A 21761-nucleotide genomic window follows, 5' to 3' on the forward strand; every position below is an offset into this window, starting at 1 on the left:
TAAGATCATAATCATTACTAGTTACTATATTACTGGGCCCCGTCTTACAGAGAGTTACAATTGATTCAATCAACCACAACTATGGAAAGCCAGCAACATCTAAACTGCATGTTTGTTGAAAACATTTCCAGATATGATGTATATTTATACATTAAAAGTTTTCTTGAAAATTCAATGTGCTCCTCTTTATTTACAAAGGACATTGTTCAAATTTATGACATTGATGGATTTCCATTTAGCTGAGGTTGATCTGATCAATCGTAAGTCTTTTTAAGATGGTTATTGACTGGTGAAAATCATGATTTTTCTCTGTTTTGTCATATTTTCTGCAAAGAAATATATTTTTGCTTCATATACATACTCAATATGGCATTATAAGAAATAAAGCTAGAGACATAAAAAATTAGTATAGTATTTTTCTTTATTCATTGTCATGCATTTAAGTCTGTTACCTTCTCTATATAATAATATAAAAAATAGTCCACATGCACCCATTATATTTGAATAGACATATATAGTATAAAAGAAGGCACCATATTTATACACATATCAATATGAGATAGAAGTTGATCATAATTTACAGATGATTGCTTTTCTGAATTCATAAAATTGAAAATGAAATATGATCATGTGCACTGAAAATTAGAATTATAAAATAGATTGCATGAAATATTGCTGAATATGTACAATATGCAAGTAAACGATAACAATTATATTGTTTTATAATCTCAAAGGCATGCTATTATTTTGATGAGCATGGAAGCATTTTAAAATTTCTGATTTATGCCTTAAAACTTTGATTATACTCCTACATTGTTACAAAGTTACTTGTTGTCCAGGCATGGAATAATATCACAACAAATTTCAAACATTTCCAAAGGCATCTTAATAAACAAATGATTGTCTACACAATACAAATAATTCAAATACACCTTTGCATGCACTAGAGATAAATATGTTCCATGAAATAACTTCTACACTGATTACAAAGTGGTTTTAGTGGTGATTTTTTCACCTGACTGCTAAGAAAGCAATCATGCTTGTAAGCAAGCGACCAGAGGACCGACGGCTTAAGGTCCTCTCCGAGGGACCTGTTAATGAGGATTAATGCCTTACTAAAGGGCACTGACACACCAATTGGGAGTCGAACCCGGGTCACCAGAATCCGAATCCCCCGCTCTACCGACTGAGCTATCGCGCCTCCTCGAAAGTAGGGGTTTTTAGTGAAAGTTAAATAAAATATGACCTTCAGAAGAGGCAATCATGTATATATATACCTCAAATGATGATTTTTGATAACTCTGAAAACTATACAAGCACGCTAGCAAATAATGAATCCTCAAATAAGGTTAGCTCTAGTGGTTGTTTAACAATGTGATCACCAGACTATACCTTATTTTAATTGGAATAAAGTCCCCAATTTTCCACAATATTGAAGACTCAAAAGTTTCAGGAAATTCAGTGCACAGAATTTCAGAGAAAAACGCATCTTTTCAGGTCAAAAATCTGATTTACTAAAAATCATTGAAAATCATGGAACTTTAAGCTGTATTTAGCATGTGATTGCCAAGCTTTGTGTGCATATTGCATTGTTTGTATATAATGCAAATGCACTTTTTTCATAAAAACAAATTCCACTATTGACACATTTATTTATTGTATGATTTAGCCATGTCATTGAAGAAAATAGAATATAATGTTTAGAAGTTTAGAACCTCAAAGAACATGGAACTTGTAATTTACAAAACAGAATACCAGGTGGGTGTTTCATAAAGCTGTTTATAAGTTAAGAGCGACTTAAGGACGACTGGTATCATTTTTTGAGAGAAATTATGCACAACAAATTCTTATTTGTGTGGATTTAGCTCCTAAGATATGATTACCAGTCATTCGTATAGTGCCTCGTAACTTCAAACAGCTTTATGAAACACCCAAATGGATAGCACACTATTTTGCCATAGGCAAAGTAATCCATTACAAATAACATACTTTATAGATATTACATGTACATTTTCACATTTCTCCTAGAAAAGTTCAGCACAAAACAAAGACTTTCATGTAATGAATATCTGTGTTGTTCAAATAAATATTTGTTCAATAAATAGAATATGGTAGCTGTTCATGTATCTAACTTATGCCATTTGTGAAATATTTCGTATTTCGTTAGAATAAGACAAGTAAAAAAAAAATGAAACTTAGAAACAATTATGTTACTCTAACTTCCCCACAAATAAGAACAAGGTGTAAAAAATTATTGGGTTTATAGCTACAAAAAAATATATTGCTTTTCTTTATATCAATATTTGTTTATGTTGCATTAAGACTTTAGTTATGATTGAAAATACTTGTACATATTTATGGCAACATATTGCATACTTTATGAATACACAATTGCAATTTAATGATAAAAGCTGCATCATTTGAGAGTCGGTAATAAAGGGAGTTAAGACCCAGATGTCTTCTATGAGGACTACAAAAACCAGCTTTACAAAAAAGAAAACAAATAAAGCTTGGGGAAATGAATCACATGAATGAGCAAAAAAGCCTCAAAATTATTTTCTTAAGTCTTCTTTGACCTCAAATCTATCAAGAGCATAGTTTCAGTGCTTGACCAAGATGAAAGTGAAAAATCCATATTTCATTGTTTGAGATAGAAATCAGAGATAGAAAACCTCCAAATATTAATTTTGTCAAATTTTTCATTGATCGTGGGCCCAGCAGCCACTTTGCAGTGCAAGATGACATGTCCCAAGATAATGAAACTGTTAATTTTGTGAAAGATTTTGTGGAGCGTTGTGGCCCAGTGGATAAGTCTTCTGACTTTGAAACAGAGGGTCGTGGGTTCAAATCCCAGCCATGGCGTAATTTCCTTCAGCAAGAAATTTTTCCACACTGTGCTGCACTCGACCCAGGTGAGGTGAATAGGTACCCGGCAGGATTAATTCCTTGAATGCATGAGCGCTGAGAGGTAGCTCGAGCTAAAGCCGGGGTAATAATAAAAATGCGCATCGGAATAGAATATTTCTAGATAGATGGCGCAATATAAATGCCTATTATTATTAAAGAGATCTAAAGAAATACTTTCTAATCACTGAATAAGTTCACGATTGCAAAGAAGACGAATCCATTCCGTCTTACGGAGCTTGTGCGGGAGTTTGAGCTGTTGAACGGTGGCCGAGGATCGTTCCAAGATGTACTGGCGAAGTTCGTCCACGGCACTGGGCTGAAGGAAGATCAATCGAATGGGAGCAATGGCGTTGATGTTGCGATAGTGGTTGTAGCGTTGGGCCTTTAGTCGCAAATTGGCTTCCAAGTCAGATGCAAACTGAAAAAAGGTCAGATTATTTTGAAAATAATAAAAGGCAACTTTTATAACATGTATTTACATGTAGTGTGTAATACAATGCACATAAGTAACTTTGTATATGTACCTATTTATCATGATTCTATTTTATTATGCATCCACTCATTTTCTTCAATATGCTCATACCGAAAATTGCTTTCCCCTACCCTACCCCTCCAAGAAAGATCCGACTATGAATTATGTTACCATCATCCCCTACCCCCCCCCACTCCCCCCCCAAAAAAAAAAATGAAGAAGATACTTGAAGTATGATAGCATAGCAATAACTAATGCCAGGAACTAATGCATATCATGAGTGTGTTGTGATCAGGCAAGATATTTACCTTTTCTCTCTGTTTAAGATCTTTCCCAAATGTTGCATAAGGATCTTCTAATTCAATGAAAATCATGTAGTACCCGCAGGAACTCCAGTCTTTAATATCTATAGAATAAGAAGGAAAATACAGAAAAGGTGATAGTAGAATATTCGCAATCAAGACTTAAAGATTACAAGGTGGAGGAATAGTCCATCCATGCTTTTCTTCTTAAATGTGCAAGAACATATAAATGCATGCAATTATACAATATGATATCTAAATAAGATGTGGACTTGTTTAATCATTCAGAAGTTTCACTATGCCACATTCATTTGCAGGTAAAACTCTGCACAAGTACATCGTTTATGTGTGAGTTTTGGTGTGTGTGTGTGTTTTTTTTTGTAGCTAAGTGTGAAACTAATTTGTCTGACAATTGTAGACAATGACATTACACCACCTCAGCAGTAAACCACATTAACTTCCTCCTAAACAAGCTCCATGTAACCATAAATGACAACCAACCGATTATACAGTTCGTCCCATAAAAATGGAAATCGGGATTCCTAGTTATTCCTTTCAACAAAGCCATTCGATCTTTTACGTACATCATCAAACAATTCAGTCATTCTACTTCATTTTGATGCCAAATATGATATGAATGGTTCATGTATACATATGTGCAAGATGAGTTTTACAATACAATGCCAAAGTTGTGCAAAAATAGGTAAAACTTTGTAAAGGATGCAACGACCTTTCGTAAGAAAGAAAGGGATGGCTAATAACTATATCATTCTTTCAATATAATGAGGTTGGATGATATTCACACGCTGAGTTTCTGCACAACCTGTATCTGACATACCTCAGTATTCAAAGCATTTACACCTTTTATTCCTCAATGTATGAACGATATAATAATGATTCCAAGTATTTGATCTTAAATGAAAAAAAAAGACATTTAGTTCTTCCTATTGATGTTAAATGTATGATCTAAAAAAATAATAATTATGATATATATCTTTAAAGACGGGTTTTCTTTTTTTGTGGGACACATTGTATGGTATTCAACTTACCCATGGCTTCTTCATAAAGCGGACTTTCCGTCGCAGTGAAGTCCACTAAAGTCAATCCTTGCCATTGGTCCAAGGTAGCTGTTATGGCGCCCGCTACGGATGCTTCGGGTGTCTTTTCTGATCGAACATTTAATACTTCTCCCGTTCTATTCAAAAACAATTTTTGATACAATGAAGACATTAATAAAGTCCATATTTCATAAATCTTAATCAAATAAAACCATAGGCCTAATGATAACTTTGTATTTGTTAATGTTATTGCAAAGATATCTGCAAATGATTATATTGTCAATATATTTAATGATTTCAACTTGTAATAATCACAATACAGTGCCCATAATTTCAATTCATAATGATTGTAATATGATTATAATTCCAATCCATTGAATGCATTTCCACATTTACAAAAAAAATAAAATTGCTTTATGTTGTTGATGATGCAAATCCTTCCATTTTTAATAGATGTTCCTAATAATACATGATAGAACCTGCGATATCTAGACTTCTTACAATACACAGGTTTTATGAAATAATATATTGATTAGGCAAATTGTAATTTGGGGGATAAACTGAAGGTTTTTTTTTACTGAATGTAGAGCAGCGTTCAGTGGTATTTTAAAAATAATCGATGTAACGCCCAAGTTTCAATACCAACCGGACCTACAATACTGACCTATATTGGAACTCCAGTAGCGGTGTTTTGTTATGGAAACCGGCGATTCTTACGACATCGCCCATGCGATATCGATAGAGAGCGTCGACCGTTGTGAGAGCGAGTTCATAACATTGTCCGACCGTCACCTCCTCGGCTAACAAAGTTTGCGGCTGGTTTTCATGACTGCATGTGAATTGAAAAGATCATTGTTAATTGAATATTTTTAAAATGTAGATGAAAAATCATGTATAAACATAATAAAGTTGATGAATTGTCAAATATATCAGGTTTGCATACATTATATTCTTCATAACAAATTGATTTTGTATGAATTAATGTTTATGAAAAATATAATGAAATGGAAGAAAATAAATGTTTATTTGAATTCGAATGGAATTGAGTGTATGATTTTAAGTGATCTAAAAGAAACCAGACATACTAAATAAGAGAATCCATATTGCAATTTATGTCATTACTGAGAAAGTAATTGTATTCAAGTACCTATAAGTGGAATCAACTTATGCTATGTCGATCTACAATGTATTTATAGAAGAGGAATAATTTTTACCTAACGACTTTATTCATTTTTGCACAGTTGTGTAGTGTATAGCCAGAAGTGCTATCCAAGTGCGCTTTTTTTTAATCATAATTTTTGTAAACTACATTACAATCTTATCACTTTAAATCTCTCCCAAATTAGTTACTTTTTATGTAGTCCGGATAATCAGATTCCTTCCTAATAGGCTAGAAACAATATTCGCACAATCTTATCTAATAATGTATATTTGAATCCTTTACTGTGGATACCTTTAGAGATATCGTGAGATGGCGATGAGAAGTTTGGCTTTGGATAGCTCTGTTAGCATTTCTCAAACAAACCTTATTTGATTGGCAACAAACATGAAAGAAGGGGTCAACAACGAACATCAAACAAAAAGAAGAGTAGGATCTAAATAGTGGGTGCATGGATGATAAAAACCCCCTTGTTTGTGTGGTGAGACTATTACGCAATGACAATGATATAATGAAAGAACAAAGTTTCCAAAAATAGATTACTAGGTCTGTTAAAATGGCTGGGGAGTCAATAACATTTATATATGAATCATATTTCAGAGCACTGCAACTTATGGCAGTCATTTTTTTTGGGGGGGTCCAAAAAATCATAAAAAGCACTTTCAATGGGCTATGCAATGAGCCAGGTTTGTTACTCTATCTATGCATACATTAGCTTTTTAGGTATAAACAATAAAAGCTTAAACAACTTGTTGTTAGAATGGCCTGCCTAATTACAGCATGCTATTTTTAAGTGTTTTACAATATCTCATGGCTGGTAATATTCTTGATTTCAACACAATTTGACATTGCGATCTTATATTACATTTAAATAATAGGCAATCCCACTATCACGATTTGCGCTACAATTGGAACAATGGTCTTAGTCGTAGAGTATCGTAGCGATTTTATCAGATCGCATCAGATCATATTCAGGTCCGTAACACAAAGATTAGCGATCAATCGCTAAATGAACTTGACCAATCACTATCAATTTTGTTTTAAGGAGCCCTGTTGTGGCAAACGCTTTGATCGTATATTGTTAAATGGTTACCAAAAATTGCGATCAGCTACGAAAAGCCAATCGCATGGCAGTGGAAACGAAGTAAGTACACAATAATTGTGTAAAAATAACTGCACAATAATTATTAATGTGCAGATCGATATTTACCCATTTTCTACGGGAATGAATTCACAGAAGACATCGGATGGAAGCATGATATATTTCGAGTCTAATCCTTTGACATCGTACAGCATGGCTACAGTGCCTTCAGTGGAACTGTAAACACTTGATATAATTGGCAGACCTGATGAAAAATGATACATGAAATGGTTGTTTTAATGCTTCTAAATATCCAATTTATTATTTCCACAACGATATGAAAATAATGAAAGCATACTTGCTCCAGAAATGACATATACACCGAAATGAACACTTGAATAGTGGAAATTGGGACAGAATATTTACTTAAACGCATATCATAATGGGGAGCCGACTTGTTGACAATATATGTATAATTCTTTTTAAAGAATTCCTCTATGTAAAAAAAAATAATAAAAGTCAGCCGATTATTATCGATTTTACATATGTAAAGTTTGCAAAACGAGCGATAAATGTTGATAATTTTGTCCTTGCCTTAAAAAAATCGGTATCAGGAAAGACAAAGACTTGTAATTATAGTAACTTTAATATGATTTTTTTTTAATTGGCTGTTGAGCCCATATTAGTGGCCATAATCGTAAATCCTTTTTGAGAGAGACTCCAGATTTAAAGGGGAATCCAGCCTTGGCCGTATTGGGAAGGAAAAAAATAAAATAAACAGAATGGTAAAAGTTTGAAAGAAATCAGACAAGCAATAAGAAAGTTATAGCTGCTTTAAAATTTAGATCACTAATACCATGTAGATTTCAAATTGGCAACTGGGTAGGTAAATTATGACAAGGGGCAAGGACATCTTTCCCATAGGCTATGTACTTTATTATCAGGGATTTGTGGTTTTCTCCTATAAGTACCCATTCTCCCGTGGCAGTAATCTAAATATAACTCAGGTAGTAGTTGTTTAATGTCCTCATGAAAGAAAAATATAATTTGAAATAAAACTTTTGGGGAAAATGACACTTTAGCCAGAATATGTATTGGAGAACATGGAAGAGTAGTCCTTGCCTTACATCACTATGTCATCACACAAGTGGCCAATTTGAAGTCTCCATGGGTATAGTGATTACCAATACAACTTTTAGAATTCATATTTGTCCAATATTGTTCAAAGTTTCACCTATAAACTTGTCTGATTTTTCTTTTTCTTATAAAAACAAGTTTTTATTTGGGTTGGATTCCCCTTTAAAAGTATATAAAGTTTTTTCTCTTTCCTTAATGAATATTTATTGTTCAGTTTGTAGATTTGGTTCTAGTTTTCAATTTGCTATTACCTATTGTTAAAAGCAGATTATCACTTAGCCGGGTAATATAGGAGCGCTTTGAGCACCTAACAAGGTGGATATGTGCGCAATATGAATACCCTATATTATAATTATTATTATTCATAGGGGAATAGGACGCCATTCGGAAAAAAATCCCACAGAATAGAACGAGATTCATGATCAGCAGATGTAATGCCACTGCAAATCGCTTTATAGTGCAATCATAATTTAACTTTTCCTGGGGCCTGACAGTTGTCCAAGCAGTCTTTGCCAAAGAATTTTTCGATAGGACACCGAGTTGCTTCGAAAAAAATGTCTCAATCTGTTACTTGCTTTTCCAATGCTTTACATAAAGTCTGGGATCATCAAACGATAATCAATTCCCCATAAGCTGACTCCCATCTGACTTAAATGTTCAAGAAAGAGATGACAGACTCATAGCAATACTAAAGGGAAAAAGTTTATGTAGACCTAAATTTAATTTTCACCACTATGCTCTTACCTTTAGTATACTTGTCCTTGAGTCTTCGAGCATAAACCACCATCGCTCCAGATGAGATAGCAAATATTCCTTGAAGATGAGGCCACAGACGAAGGGCAATGCCATCAAAACCTTTCAAAAACTCTTTCTCCACCTCATCTGCTCTTTCTGGTTCAGCTTGCAGTTCAGCTTCCAGAGACCCTCGGACACTGCTTTCTAACCGAAGGTCTTTGGCGATCTGTCCGTGCCGAAGATCATTGACCAGTTTCGGCCAATCACTCTCAAGCATCTTGAAGAATGTGAACATCGTGGAGCAGAAGATGGTTCCGAGGTTGCCAAGGCAACGGTCCCTGAGAGCAAAGAGGGCGTGGATGTAGAGCGCACATCGTTCGTTCGTCAGTCGCATCCCTGCTGGTGGGGTACTGAATTGAATCCGGTTAAGAATGTCAGGAAGCGACAGCATGGTTGTCGGACAGATGGACAACCCTCCAGGAGATTTCAAAGGCTCGGTGTGGACGTACAGCAAGCATTTCTTCTGTAAAGGGGACAACGCTGGTGTGTATTGCACTTTAACGAAATGAAAAACCATCGGCATGATCTTGAACAGGAAAGCGACATTTCTTTCCTTCGAAATGGCAATTTGTTTAGGTTTCCCAGTCGTACCGGAAGATATACCTAACCTTGATGGAAAACCGGGTATGACTATATCGGCTTCCCCGTCAGCAACTCGCTCAATATACTTTGCGTAGTGCGAGTAATCGGTCAGGGGATGGCGTTCCCTGAACTCTGCAACTGATTTGATGGTATCAAACTCAAAGTCCCTCCCATATTGCGAATTGGCTCGGATCTTTAACTGGTGCAGGAGAAAGTTCTCTTGGCTTTGCTGACACTTGGCGCTGTCACGCTCCAGTTTCCTGAGGAAGTAGGCTCCGATAAGACTGTTGATTTGGAAGAAGATGTACTGGATGATCATGATGTGAGCCGGGGTGCAGTGAGGTGCTAGACTGAGTGAGATGTGAGTTGCTATAAATGCTCCCATGGCTGCCCCCGTCAGGACAGAAACTGTTTTTTGTATGTGATAAAAACAATCAGATTGCACAAAGGTGAAAATCTATATAGGAGACAATATCCACAAATAATAAATCACTTTCTAAAAGCCATGGTCTCCAAACAATACTGAATTCTCATTCTTTCAAAGTTGAGATTCTCATTGTAGTTCTTTAAGTCATTTTCGTGAGTTTTTCATATTCTTCAAGAATTGTTCGGTCCGGTAGTAGATGTATGGGTGTAGCAAACAATGTTTCCCAGAAGGAAATAAATTATCTATTATAATATTTCACAATTTATTAATATTATCGATCATTCGCTTTTTTTTAAATATAGTTACTGAATCATGAAAGGATTATAACCAGTCTTTTATGGGGATGCCATCGGCGCAAGATCAGGCAATATCATTAATTGTGTTTGTAATTCACGTTCAGAGTCGGCCGTTGCATAAAACTGTGCCATCCAGTGGTAACGACTATGGTTATGATGCTCAATAGTCCATCAGAATTAAGGATTTCTTGGAAGTGACCACTGGATAGAAAAATTACTATTAATACTTTTTTGGCAACAGGTCCCAGGCGAAAGTTTAATAACACAAGAAGAATAAAATGGATGTATCCTATCAGTATTTTTTCTGTTACGTTTGCTTATAGGCGTTTCCTTCTCTCTGTAGGCATAAAGCAGAGAGGGGTATCCTCGGACAGACATCTATACGAGTTTTATTTGATTGAGAATTTAGGAAATATTTCTTACCTCGACAGAAATATAAGAGGTATGTTGGTGTGACTCCATACATGAGTTGCCATGATAGATAGATCAGTATCCCAAAACAGAATACTCCAAACAGCTCAACTTTGTTCTTCTCGGACAGACGCCATTTCCTCAGATCTAACGGGGAAATAGCATAATATAGAAAAAGATAATGATATATTAAAATATAAATCATTAATAAATCTTACATTTTTTGCTTCTATTAATATAGCGTCATTATGGTCACTAAGACTTTCTCTGACAAACATCAACAGTGCGCAATCAGTGACACCTTTAAAAACATGGAAAATAAATTCTAATAAATTTCATTTAGGCTAAATATAAGATCGAATCTTCAACCACAATAATTTGGTAGTAGATAGTTTTTGTTTGGACTTATATTTTATTTTTAGTGCATTTTTTTTTTCTAACAACATGAGTCATACGTGTGTTATGTATTGTACGAATGATGTTATTGCATAAGAAAACATTTAATCAAATCAAAATTTAACTGCCATTTTCGCCCCACGATAGGCAATTGAAGGGGGTCGTCTGAATGTGTACGTATAGGTACGACCCCGTCCTTAATTCCCTCTGCGCTCAAGCAGATAGTTGGTTATGTCATTGGGCCAAATATTGTTGTGATGTCTTGGTACTGAATAGAACCACCCGTTTTACAATTGTAACACAATGATTGCTCTCTTCTAAGTCTTCCTTTTGTCATCCAGCATATGTTTGCTGTCTCCGGGCTTAAACTTTTCCGTCAACTGAAATCTTCCATGTGGTCGTAAATAAATCAAATCACCATGGTTTACTTGAATTGGGTCCATAGTGTCGAAGCTCATTGATTTAGGTCATGCACTCGAGGTACACTCTTTAAATAAGACAATTCTATGATTAACTATATACGTCCGAATCTCTTATATGTGGGCCCTTCATGAAATTTTATGTGTCTGATTTCTTGTTCTTTTGACAGTCTGTAATGTTCTCAAAGGATCGCGACTTGGTCAGTTTATAAAGTGAAGTGAGACTTGAGAAAAATGGGGGTCGGGCGTACAAAAAGGTTAATAATTTCATGGAAATGCTCAACAGGTTCTGAGAGGGTTCTATACTTGTCCCGTATTTGGAACCTTCAAAGGCTCCCTATATGCAGATGTTATAAACAACCACTTTCGAACCTTTAGCTATATAGATTCTTTATGGAACCAATGTTCTTGAGAACGTAAAGGATCTTTCGGGGAACCGTTTTTCGCGAGGGTTCCAAATCACAGGACAAAACGGTTCAAATTCGTGTTTCTTTTTTTTAAAGAATGTAAAGAGTTGTAGGTCCAAAGAGATGAAACTGTTACCCCTATAGCTCTCCATTTGCTGCAGTACTTCAATGATTTTTTCTTTGTAAGGGGATCATACACTACAGGGGCCCCAAAAGTCAAGATCCCTATATTTCCCTTATCATACACCAACCAGGTAGTATAAGGTCCTAATTAATACATTCATTGGAGGAAAGATTCTTCTTTAATGACATAATAAGAAAACATATTTGAGAGTATAGAAGGGCATTTTCATAGTTTTTATAACTGAAAAAAAAAATATATATATATATTTCGGTAACATTTGCAAATCACTTGTACTGAACAAACAAAAACGTACGCTTGCATTTCATTTTCGCCGCCGCCGTTGAAATCATTTCTCCATTAATAGCCTATCATTATCCGATATTATTATTATTTCCAGATGTGCATTTAATCTAAAAAATTGAAAATTGCAAATATACACGACGTACATATCTCAAATTGAGATATACACGTGGAGCGTTGTGGCCCAGTGGATTAGTCTCCGGACTTTGAAACAGAGGGTCGTGGGTTCAAATCCCAGCCATGGCGTAATTTCCTTCAGCAAGAAATGGGTACCGGCAGGAAGTAATTCCTCAAAAAGCTGTGTGCGCCTTAATCGGTTGCCTAGCTTAGCCGGGGTAGTAATAATAGCAGTGCCTTTTTAAAGCGCCATGAGCACCGAAAGGTGGACCTGTGCGCTATATAAGTAGCCACCATTATTATTATTACGACCATTTTATGGTATTCATATCTAAAGGATTCTTCGTATGCAACGACAAATTGTGACAAGCCCTAAAATTCAATTATTCTATGAATATATTAAACAACAAATTAAATGCACATGCTTTGTTTTTTCCGCCGCCCAGTCATTTCCTGATAGGCTCGAAATATTAATAAACATTGATAATTTTCCTTCTACTTTGATTAATTAGGGGAAAATTAAATTACTATAGAAAGAAATGTTCTCCTTTTTCTTTTAATATAATAATCTAGTCATCATAATGATTGCATAATATGATTTCTTTATCATGATTCGTGTCATGATAAAATCAAATTGGAGTTGACACTCCGATGACTAAGCATCTCTGCAATGTGCATACATCTGATCACCGACCCTGAGTTTATAGAAATGTAAAACTTCAACAAAAAGCTAAACACCTTGCACAAACATTCTTTACGTAAGCGAACTGGAGCGATCCCCCGTTCAAGCCCGAACATTATTCTCCAATTTACAAAAGAGATGTATAATTTGAAATGTTTGTCAAACATCTTACATTTTTGTCCTATTCACAACCCTATATACACACTTTTCAAATTACCCATCTGAAGAAGATTATATACAGGTTTCTGTATGAAATCAAATTAAAGAAATCAATACCGTTATAAGCTGATAGCTAATAGCTGATTGTTTTAATTTGCCATTTAGACTTAGGTTTCATTTCGAGTTTGTGTGCTTGTATCCCCTATCCGTCATGTCTTTCCATGTAGTAAAAGGTATACCTGTCCCTCTCCATGTATACACGGGCCTTAACACTAGCGTTAAAAAAATGGTAACTTGGGGGCACTGGGCCCCAAAAGTTAAATATATATATTAAAAGAAAGAAAAGAACATGGAAAAGTGTAAAATATCAAATTCTGTAAATGTCATGATGTCAAAATGTATAACATATCAATAATTTGATTTGAATAGGGTAAAAAATATCGCTCGCTTGCCACTTCTTTTAATAGAAATTTTGCCCCATGCGTCTGTACGTGTCCCTCATAATATTTGGCTCATTACACCACTGGGCCTATGTCATTAACATAATAATAAATCGACTTAAAATGTGAGTTGACCACATTATAGTCAATTTTGAAGGTCGATATGCCTAATTCTTAAAATATTGTTTATTTAATATAGCTTAAACCTTTTAATTTAATTTGAATTCACATCTCTTTATAACCGAAGTTCCTTATGAACCGACTACTAGTATATTGACCTTATGAACGAAGAACCAGCCCAGGCAGCTCAACAGGTCTCTTTACAGTGTACAGAAACCAATATAGTGCTCAATAATTATTGTTGTGTCCACGCTTTTCGGTAAAAAGAATGTCGCTAGGTTTATGAATACACCGGTAGGATAAATTCAATCTCCACGCTTTCACATTTTATGTATCATAAAACAAATTTTATTATTACAACCTGATACTCTTCTTGAGGACTGTCTGACAAAGCAACAGTCATACATTTATACAAGACTAATAAATCATGTATATCAACTTAGAAAATCGAGCAATTCAAAGTTAAGATTGAACAAGGACAATTTGACTATTTTTTGCTGACTCATTCTTAGGTCTTTTGATCATACTTGCCCAGTGTGCGACTAACTAGTTTTGATTTTTCTTTTTTTCTTTTCTTTTTTTTTTGGGGGGGGGGGGCACGAATGTCAGAAACATATATATTTTTAGTGCTGGAAAATCGTTTAACATTTCGGTTCTTTCATAATGAGTATAGTGATCACTACTAATGTTTAGAATTCAATTTTCAATAGAATGTTTTTAAGACAATTTAAATGAAGGCAGTCAATAATATTCTACACTCTAAAAACAAATCAGTCAAAAATCACTAGTTGATAGGGTCAGCTGTGTGCAACTATTATTCTAGTCATTGATTATTTTCTAGTCGTATTTTACTAGAACAGAGTTATTTCTAACTAGAATATATGTCAGAAATGTGACGAGCATATACCAGTTGCACCCAGCTGTTTACCTGTCTAGTCAATTTGACTGATTTGTTTTAAGAGTGTATAACATTAGTGACCGTTATCCTTTTCCATTGATTGAATCTTGATGACAATTTTTATCAAACGGTTAGTACTTCCTTTAGCTAGTTATTACAAATGTATATATATTAATAAGCTGTATTCGAATATTATATCCTGAAATTGCCATCCAATTCTAATGCTTGAGAAGTATTTGTACACTAAAAAGAAAGAAAAAAAAAACTATTGCCGGAACCCCGAATTTTAAGAGTTTGGTGTTTATGAAAATTTTTACTAATATTTTAATCGGGGTTTTTCACATTCTTTTAGTGATAAGGGACTATTTTTTTTTTCATTTTGTCTGTCAATTTAAAACTCTTCATATTTACAAAAACTTTACTCTTAAAACAAATCAGTCAAATTGACTAGACCAGTAGTCAGCTGGGAGCAACTGATATGGCAATCACTGATATTCACATTTCTGACATATATTCTAGTCAGAAATAACTCTGTTCTGGTAAAATATGACTAGAAATAGTCAAATATGACTAGAATAACAGTTGCTCTCAGCTGACCCTATTAACCAGTCATTTTTTGACTTATTTGTTTTTAGAGTATAGTGTTGTACGGGAAATTATCAAGAAATCGTGAAAAATATATACTTACGGAAATCAAACAAATAGATTTTACAAAATGCAGAGAGAGGGGCCTATCGGGAACTGCATATGAAAGGTAAATGTTTGTTAAAACGGCACTTATAAATACTACATAGTAGCAAAAAATGAACACAATCAGTTAAAAAGTTGATCGATATAATTGTTATCAAGGAAATAAACAAGTATAATGTCTTGTAGTCACGAGGATATATATATGAAGGACTAATAATAGGTCTATACACGCTGAATGATAAATTGTCCCTTTTACTTTTTAAGTACTGGTATCAAAATTTCTCAAAAGTTTTATTTTCCGAAGTGTCAAAAATAAATGGCGCCTTTTCAACATCATATTCCCGCAGTAATATAACGCAACGATATTATGCATCAGTTACCACAGCAACGCGTTCATCTCTGTCTAGTCTCTGATGATCAGAGCGTGGGAGGATGGGGATATTCATCGTCACCATCATCGCTCAAAATAGATTGAAAAGGGAACATAACTTGGCATTCTTTTCCATTGTGGGCATGTTCTTATGCCCCCACTGTGATCTTAAAGAGCAAAGAATGGCGGATGACGTCACGTGGGTCAATCCTTTCTGCAAACTCCAAAAAGAATAAGAAAACTCGACCCATATCACACTTCCAGGGCATGCTGACTGTCACGTGGACCTGTGATGGATCAATAATGGTCACATGGTCGTGGGAGTGGAGGGGACACATCTATTTGCATCATGATCATACTCAGTTCCTCCACTCTTCCGCCTGAACATTCTTCTTGCTTTTCCCCTCCTACGCATCTCTCCGACACGCCCCTCTATCGTCTATATTTCTTTTTCATCGTATTGGTTTTGTAAATCACATCACATCTCTTCCTCTCTGCTTATCTCTGGCATGCCCCCTGTATATATCCACTTTTGCTTATAGCTTTCAAAAAATAAATATTAAATCACATCGCATCTCTTTCTCTCTTGCTTATCTCCGACAACGCCCCCCCCCCCACCCCCCATCTCCCTCTATATCCACTTTTTTCATCATTTTCATCGCAAGTTATTTCAAATCACAACTCAATTCAATTCAATTAAATTCTTTTGAATTGAATTGAATTCTCTTCCTCTCTTCTTTCTCGTCTCCAGCACGCCTCCTCGTATCCACATATTTTTTATCATTTACATCAAATGATACTAGTATTTGAAATCACAACTCATCTCTTCCTTCCCATTTTCCTGTATACAGTCATCGCCTTCTACTTCTTCTTCGTTATCTTGATTTGCTCTTCAATTCTTAAATCCCTTTCCATCTTCAAATTGGCAAATGGTGAACTTTAATGTGATTGAATCTATGGGATATGTTCATTTTCAAATCACTTTAATTCATGAGCGTAAAAACTAGTTAATTTTTTTTTATTTTGCTCAGTGCAACTGAACCAACTGCGATGTTAAAAAAAAAATAAGAACCTATATAAATATATGGGAATTGGGTTTCCCCTCGGCCCCATAAGCAAAATGCAAAAATTCAAAATATCAAACATATCTATTTTCTTTCATTTTCACTGCTTGTTATTTATGTCCTCTCAATTTTTAAAGTTCAAACCTGCTCTTATTTATATATATATATATATATATATATATATATTACAAACGAATGCCTTTCTGAGTATAGCGAGGAGTTTGGTTGCGCTTTTCTTCAAAACATGCTTATTAAGAAGAATTTGTTTAAATATAAGAGAAACTTCCAAATGCCTCTATGAAGTTTTACATTTCGCAATATGAGTATATGCAAAATAAAGTAGTTTAGAATATTAAGAGTATTATTCAGTGCCTATCCATAATATGTTGCCAGTGCAGATTGTCACTGAATGTCTCATTAGGAAAACAATTATAGATAACTATTCCAGTAAAATAAAATATCAATGATCATGATAACGATTACCAAATATTGTATTAATCTCGCCAATAAATAAAATAAAAAGGTCCAACATATACCACCTTTTTCGGACTGGTCGGATCACTACTTTAACTCAGTCATCACCACCGTCCCGGTCGTAGTCGTCGCCGTCATCATTACCACTTACCAAGTTATAAATTATCATACTGACACCCATTCTATATAACGTATCTCAGGCTCAGCATTGCCCTAATCACCACAGCAACAACTTAAGCCGCCACCAATCATAACGCAACCCACCACCGATCACCACCATCACCTTCGTCATTACTATAGCCAGTTTGATCTACCACTATACCACCACAACCACCACAATCAAATCCCATATCCATCATCTAACTTTCAACTTAACCACCTAGCTCGACCACCACTACATCGACATCACAATCATCATCATCATCATCACTATCTTCAACGCCACTATCACACACCATCATCATCACCCTCAACATCAACATCAGCATCATCATCAGCAGCAGCAGCATCTCATCCATGAAATAACCACCAGCAACCATCAAAACCAGTACCACCTCATCATTCATCATCCACATCATCATACTCACCATACAACGTCACCCACCATAACCCTTAAAAACATCCAACCACCACCATGAGTTCCAATTCCGAACCCATATGCACCCTTCCATCTTTATCGATGTCGTCACCCTCGTCGTGGTGTTAGCTGATTACGTACTATAAATTTCAGTCTAGTATCTCAGATACAAGGGAGATTATTTACCAAAATTAAAAAAAAAACTAAAATTCAAATTTGCATGGAATTTCTGTAGATTATAAATACAACAGTAGGACATAACTTGTGCCAGTTGGTTACTTTGACAAAAAATTCTTAGTACGTTTTGCTCACGTGAACATGAAAGCTTGCTGGCTTTCAAGACATAGGAACAAGTCAGGAAAAAGTATTCTAAGTACTTTAATTCATTCATGGTCGATTATGGATATCTCGCCGTAAATCTAATATTCTTAAAGAATATGATTGAAATAACATAAAGTAGTATGCCTGATGTTAAAAATAAAGAAGGCACACTGGAACAGTGAAAACTACTTTCGTCCAGCTGTTTGTTTCATCGATTTTTATTTTCTACCTCACTTAAGAAGAAGAAGTCTATTAACTTACCGCTTCTCGTGATTCCGTGAGAAGTCATAGAAGCGGACTGCCCCATGGTTGACTGTCTGCCGTTTAATATGTACGAGACATCGAGGGTTGTTATATTCTCCGTCGACATCGTGGATGATCAAACGAGGTAGAGAACGATCACGAGACGAAATGGAGAATTGTCGAAGAACTTAGAGAAGCCGGTTGAAGCAGGCGCGAGATGCAGGGGAATATCCGGGCCGACCCACCGAGAGACAGCGGCGACTGAGCTGTGAAGGTGTTTGATGCGTGTTCGCTGATGTTATGTAAGAAGTTTGAGCAAACATCTTCAACTTCATGGTCGAGTAAACCCTGTCTACAGATCGACCCAAAGATTTCTTGAGGAGTTGGGGGCAAACTTTGTCTTGGAGTATAGACTGATTTCAAGACTGGCTGACTTTAATCTCGCCACATTTTTTTTTATTGGAAAGTGTTCCCTGTCCCTATAATTTGAAGTATTCCCTTATGACGTCACTTTTTTTCAAAGCTTCAAGCTTTTTTCATCTATACCTATGATACTGCTCTTGTCTTAATTTAGAATGTTTCATCTTACTATATCACTATTTCTTTTAAATGATTCCATCTCATCTCATCTTTCCTTTTTAAACTGTTATTTCCACCTCGACAATCTCTCTTTTTAATAATATGATGATTAATTTCAATTCAATATTCATTTTTCTTCCGATTGACATTTCATCCATTTTTCATGTAAATATACAAATCAACAACAACATTCATAATTCCGAAGGTTCGTCATTGCGACTTTTTGTTAATCCGAAAACGAAATAAGGTTCGTTATTCCGAAGGTTCGTAGTCCGAAAACACAATAAGATTCGTAATGTCGAAGGTTCGTTAGTCCGAAAACGGAAACGAAATAACAGTTATTACATGCACAAAGACAAAAAGTATGAGGATGTAAGAAAATATAAACCTAGATATAGAAAATCAAAATGAAAATCCAGCGAAAGACCAATTTTTTTTATTTTTATTCTTTAAGTTTTCTAAATTTCTGTTTGATTTTTAATGTTCAATATTGTTTAATGCTTAATGATTTAAGTATCATGTCAATTAGTCTTACGTGTATGTTTTATATATATATATATTTAATGCTTCATTTTTTTATGTTTTTTGTTTAACCTGTCGTGTTTCATCTTGTCACATCTTTCTGATCTTATTATCTGCTCTATCGTGTACATCTCCTTTATTTTATTCTGCTCTATCTTACCATACCATATTTTATATTAAACCGATCCTATACGTACTCACCAATTTCAAATTTTCTTAAACTGTGCTTCTTTTGGAATGATGGGGAAAACCATTCTTTAAAAAAATCAATTGCCAAGCTTGTATCATAGACTATAGTCTATCCGGCTTAACAAAGTGATGGGTGTGGCCTGGTCCCGTTGTTACCATGATGTCATCAGTGGATGGGGTTATCATTCGCTCATGCCGTGATGGCCTTCGTTGGTCTGGAACAAATACCGGTGAGACTTTTCTTTCGGAGAGAAGAATAAAAGATAAGTTTGACCATACTATACGTCTTCAAGAGGAACAATTCTTTAGAGTTCTGTCTGTAGATTCTTTCTTTCCGTTATGACGTCAGAAAATTGTAGGTGTATGGCATTTACATCTTAATTGGGTTTGTTGCTATATGTATTGTAATGATTGTTGTGATATTGTAGCCCCAGTAACAAAATATACCAAAATGTTATTATTCACAGTTGGACAGACGGGGGGGGGAGGGGTCCTGGGGCCCGTTGCATAAAACTTTTTACCTGAGAAAGGTTGTTTTTACCAGAGTTTTTGCCCTGTGTTAAAGTCAATGGCAGAAATCAGACTAACCTTAGTTTTCAGTTTTTACCAGAGTTTTCTCAGGTAAAAAGTTTTATGCAGCAGGCCCCAAATGTCCCAGGATCGAAGCTTAGTCACTCGGTCAAATAAATTGATGTTCTATTCCAAACGGACACGACAGACATTGGCGTACCGTGGGTCACGGCATTGTGAGGGGGAGGGGGCAGCAAAAATTTTCAGTCACTCATTCGGTGAGCAATGCGCGCTCAATTACCAGGTATATTGACATTTTAAGGAATGTGCCAATAATGGATATGTATCTTACTGATCAAATAATACGAGCGCGAAGCGCGAGCTGGAATTTTTTATATTTAGACCTAAAAAAAGGACATCATAAGCACATTTCTGGAGGCTAATCATTATGTATACCTGTCTCATTAAAGAAACAATGCGAGCGCGAAGCGCGAGCTGACTTTTCATATATATTGACCCCAAACGGGGACATTATCAATAATATTTCTCAGGAATTCATGAAAAAATATCTTACACCATAGTCATTTAATGCGGCCGCCAAGCGCTTGCTGATTTTGTTAGAATTACACCCAAAGAATTACGAACCCCATTTTGTTTTCGGTTTAAATAAACCTTCGGAATAACGCCACAGATGTTCGGATTAACCTTTTTTCCGTTTTCAGATTGACGAACATCGAGGTATATATTATAGGCAATTTACACGTTTCGGAATTACGAAGTGTAATCTTAGATGTTGGGTCAACTATTGGTGGTAAATGCAACATTTGGGAACATGTCACTCCTCCAACCTTACAATTATGTTCAGTGGCGTACCGTGAGTCACGGCATTGGGGGGCACCAGCAAAAATTTTGAGGTATACTGACCTAATAGAGATATTTTAAGGACATGCAGTGCCATTAAACGGATATGTATCTCACTGTTTAAATAATGCGAGCGCGAAGCGCGAGCTGAAAATTTTTGATATTGAGGGCTAAAAATTGACATTATTATAAGCGAATTGTTTTGTAATCATGATACTTAACTGTCTCGCTAAATAAACAATGCTAGCACGAAGCGCGAGCTAAAATTTTTGTATATACTGACCCTAAACAAGGAAATTTTAAGGATCATATTTTAGAATCCAGTAAGAGTATAAATATCTCACCATAGTCATCTAATGCTTGTGCCATCCTTTGCTGATTTTGTTAGAATTACATCTAAACGCAGTCATGAAGCACCTTTTGTAGTCATGTAATCATGATTATCATACGCATCTTACTAATCAAATACTGCAAGGCAAAAGCGCGAGCTGAAAATTTAGGAAACATAGACCTGAAGAGGGGCATTCTAATGGTTGTTTGTAGGAATTCACTAAGACCCTATGTATTTGACTAACCAAATGATGCGACGCGAAGCGCGAGCTGAAATTTTTGTATATATTGATCCCAAACATGGATATTTTAAGGACTATATAGGAATCCATTAAGTCAGAG

General features: G+C 35.3%; 1 protein-coding gene across 1 annotated transcript; it reads right to left on the reverse strand.

The window, feature by feature from the left end:
• Positions 1–236: 236 nt before the first annotated feature.
• LOC121424109 (indole-3-acetic acid-amido synthetase GH3.17-like) lies at positions 237–18756 on the reverse strand. The gene is made up of 9 exons (XM_041619708.1): positions 18447–18756; positions 10640–10774; positions 8861–9901; positions 7109–7244; positions 5404–5568; positions 4731–4876; positions 3688–3785; positions 3066–3325; positions 237–2780 (listed from the first exon to the last, which is right to left on the reverse strand). The coding sequence occupies exons 1-8, from the start codon at positions 18553–18555 to the stop codon at positions 3089–3091; spliced, it is 2067 nt and encodes a 688-aa protein (XP_041475642.1). The 5' UTR covers positions 18556–18756; the 3' UTR covers positions 237–2780; positions 3066–3088.
• Between the last annotated feature and the right edge of the window lie 3005 nt (positions 18757–21761).

Source organism: Lytechinus variegatus, chromosome 11 (genome assembly GCF_018143015.1).
Source record: "Lytechinus variegatus isolate NC3 chromosome 11, Lvar_3.0, whole genome shotgun sequence".
NCBI lineage: Eukaryota > Metazoa > Echinodermata > Echinoidea > Temnopleuroida > Toxopneustidae > Lytechinus > Lytechinus variegatus.